The following is a 2,986-nucleotide window of genomic DNA, read 5'->3' on the forward strand; positions in this document are numbered from 1 at the left end:
CCCCCCGGGGCCACGTCCCTGGCCTCCAGAAAAGGGCAGCAGCAGCCAGGCTGCCTCGCCGGCCTGTGTGCGGCTCCCTAGGGAGAACACAGGTGAAAACGCTTTGTCAACGGTCTAGCGCCTTTAAACGAAAGAAAGTGACAGCAGAGAAATGACTCAGACACACCTGCCGGCCACAGGCAGAGGAAGCGCTCCGTAGCCTGTGGAGTTCACCGCACAGCAGAGCCAACAGGTCAGCGCTGCGGCCTCCCCGGAGCAGGGGACACGTGCCTGTTCGTGCAGGGCTGTCAGGGCCATGGCGCGGCTCTGACATCAGCCACCGCGGGGATTGCGCCAGGTGCCACCTCTGGGAGCACCCCCTAATGCCGCCCAGAGGAAAGAGCGCATTCCGAGCAAATGCCCGCGCCTCCCAGTCGCCGGCCTCCAGCCCGCCGTCCCCGTGATTAGCCGCCTTCCTAATTTTCAAGGAGTGCCACTCTACGGACAAGGCACGATGTTCAGGAACATTCTAGTTCTGCACTTTCTTAAAGCAAGATGTTTAATCACACTCATTTGACAAATATTTAAATCATTTATTGCCATTAAGTCCCAGCAGCCCAGTACACACTGCGTGGAAATACGCCCTTTATCAGACGTGGGCAATGGGGTTTCAGCATGTGGCCAGCCGTCGGTCCGTGGTCATCGCAGCTAAGGACGCCGGTACTTAGATGCTAATAATTAGGAGCGGGCTCCTCGGTGTTGCACTACGTAAATTCCAACAGGTCTTACCCCCATTACCGGAGATAAAACCACCACCGGAACGGCTACACTGCCTGCCTGTGCGGAGCCCCTCTGTGCGAAGAGAAGGAACATAGTACTTGTAAGGCAGCAGAGAGCCAGCTTGGGGGGCTCTCAGCTGCTTCTAGAAAAATCGGTTAGTAAGAGTGGCATCGGCCTGGTTTCCTAGCAAGCCTGTCCGAGGATGGAACCGGACGCGGCGGCGGCGGCTCGCACGCTTCCCTTCCAACAGCTGGCTTCCCGCGTTCGCTGGTTACGCTGCCTTTTTAGTCATCCTGGAAACGAGCACGGAGAAAACGTCCGTGAGAAACGAGATTCACCGCCCGCCTCGAAGGATCGGGTGCCCTGAAGACACCTGTACACTGATCACAGCCCCACGTTTCGTAGAAACCGTAATGCCCCCCTCCACGCTAACGTGCACGTTTTCACAAGCAAACCCGCGCTGCAAGCGCCGCTCTCAACGCCGCGGCGTTATTTCCGGTTTCTCCCAGCGCGGCTCCGCGCAGAGCCCAGCCCCGCCCTCCCCCCCCCACCCCCCCAAATGACCTCCGCGCATGCGCACACACCCACACATGCACGCCCGGCCCCCCAGGGCCTCCGGATCTGAGTCTCCCCCTCCTCGGTCTCTCCAAGCACCCGGGTCAGAGCGGGATGTGCTCACTCGTGTTTGATGAGGCGACTTCCCTGAATGAGCTGGGCCACTTCGTTGGTGGCGTGGCAGGCGAACAGGAGCCAGTTCCGGGGCTGCACCTTGTAGGCGAATCTCATGAACGTCAGGGAGTAACAGCAGAGAGCTGCCAGAGACACCGGGGCGCGCCGATGACGTCCCGCCTCCAGGCCGGCGGCTCGGTCACCGTAAGCGCAACGAGAATCTCTCCTGCTAAGACGCGTGACCGACGCTAAGAGTCGTTGCCTGCATGGCCCCGTGACGGGAAGCCCGTCCTCCACTCGCCGGCGCGGCATCTTACTCACTAAACACCCGAGGGGCCCGCCTGCTGGCCGTCGCCTGTGCCGCAGAGCTGCGTGCCGCCCGCGATCCGGGGAACCGCCACGTAACCCGCACCGGCGCGCGGCCAGGCGGCAGGCTCCCCCCTGAGGCCCAGGAGGCCGGTCTGCAGCTGTGTGTCACTCTGCAAGGCACACAGGACCCTCCCGCCTCCTGGGCAGGTATTTCAAGACCGCTTTGCTGCTTCCTCCCCGTGGACGAGCGGCACCCTTCCCACGCCGTGTGGTCCCGCACGTCCCTCCGCACGCAGCTGCCGCGTGGGGCGCTACAGGCGCTAACGCCGGTCACACGCAGCCGCGTCCTTACCGAACGTCATCCGCCCGCTGATAATCTCGGGAGACTTCTTCATGTCATTGATGGCAGCGATGGGAAGGCCCCAGTTGGCTACGGGGCCCCAGAAGTGCTGCAGGGACAGAGGAGGGAAGGGAGGGGTAAGGCGGCCGTGGCCCGCTGCAGCCCCCCGCCGAGGGGTCACGGAGCCGCGCGAGGACCCGGCCTCAGCACCGCGTGCCGCCCGCGGGCTCCCCCGGCAGCATGCGGGCACACGGCTGTTCCGGCCAGGGCCCTGCAACCAGCGGTCTCCAGAGGCGAGCCCAGAGGCAGACCCCCCGCTTCCCCCCAGGGAACCCGACTGTGCCCCTGAGAGAACTCTAAACCCGACTAACCTCTTGCCGAGTCCCCCCTGCCGCAACTAAAACCTCGTCACCACTGCCCTCCACAACTCACGGTTACATCCACCAAATCCCCTTGCAGACCCTCATTAACGTATCCGCCGTTCTCTCTTAGCAGGCAGATCCTAAGCTGGGTTTTTCCTGAAGAAAGTAACTTAAAACAGGAGAACCTGCTTTTCAGTTCCTATGAGCTACCTGAAGAGCAGAGAGCCTGGAAATCCACACTCAGACCCCGGATACTAAGAAACTAAGCTTGGGAACGACCTTTGATGACGAAGCCACCACCTGTGTTTTCATGCGGTGACGGCAGCCATCCCAGAACCAGGATGACGCCGGCAGTGTTCAACAGCAGCAGCACGCAACGCAATGAAACTGGCCAGTGGCTTTCCCCTTAAGTTAAAAATGGCTTTATTAACCCACAGGTTTCGATATGTTAAAATATGAAAGAAACCACACATTGTTGGCCAAACACCCTTCTTAGTTTCCAGAATATTCAACAGTGACCCATCCGCTGCTGCCGGTCAGAGCAGGT

The 2,986-nt window shown here is 60.8% G+C and overlaps 1 protein-coding gene across 1 annotated transcript; it reads right to left on the bottom strand.

Annotated features, from left to right (window-relative positions):
* Positions 1-551: 551 nt before the first annotated feature.
* Positions 552-2,213, bottom strand: MPC1 (mitochondrial pyruvate carrier 1). The gene is made up of 3 exons (XM_029944009.1): positions 2,090-2,213; positions 1,439-1,571; positions 552-1,052 (listed from the first exon to the last, which is right to left on the bottom strand). Exons 1-3 carry the CDS (start codon positions 2,130-2,132, stop codon positions 1,031-1,033), a joined length of 198 nt encoding a protein of 65 aa, XP_029799869.1. The 5' UTR covers positions 2,133-2,213; the 3' UTR covers positions 552-1,030.
* Between the last annotated feature and the right edge of the window lie 773 nt (positions 2,214-2,986).

This window comes from Suricata suricatta, chromosome 7 (genome assembly GCF_006229205.1).
Source record: "Suricata suricatta isolate VVHF042 chromosome 7, meerkat_22Aug2017_6uvM2_HiC, whole genome shotgun sequence".
Taxonomy (NCBI): Eukaryota; Metazoa; Chordata; class Mammalia; order Carnivora; family Herpestidae; genus Suricata; species Suricata suricatta.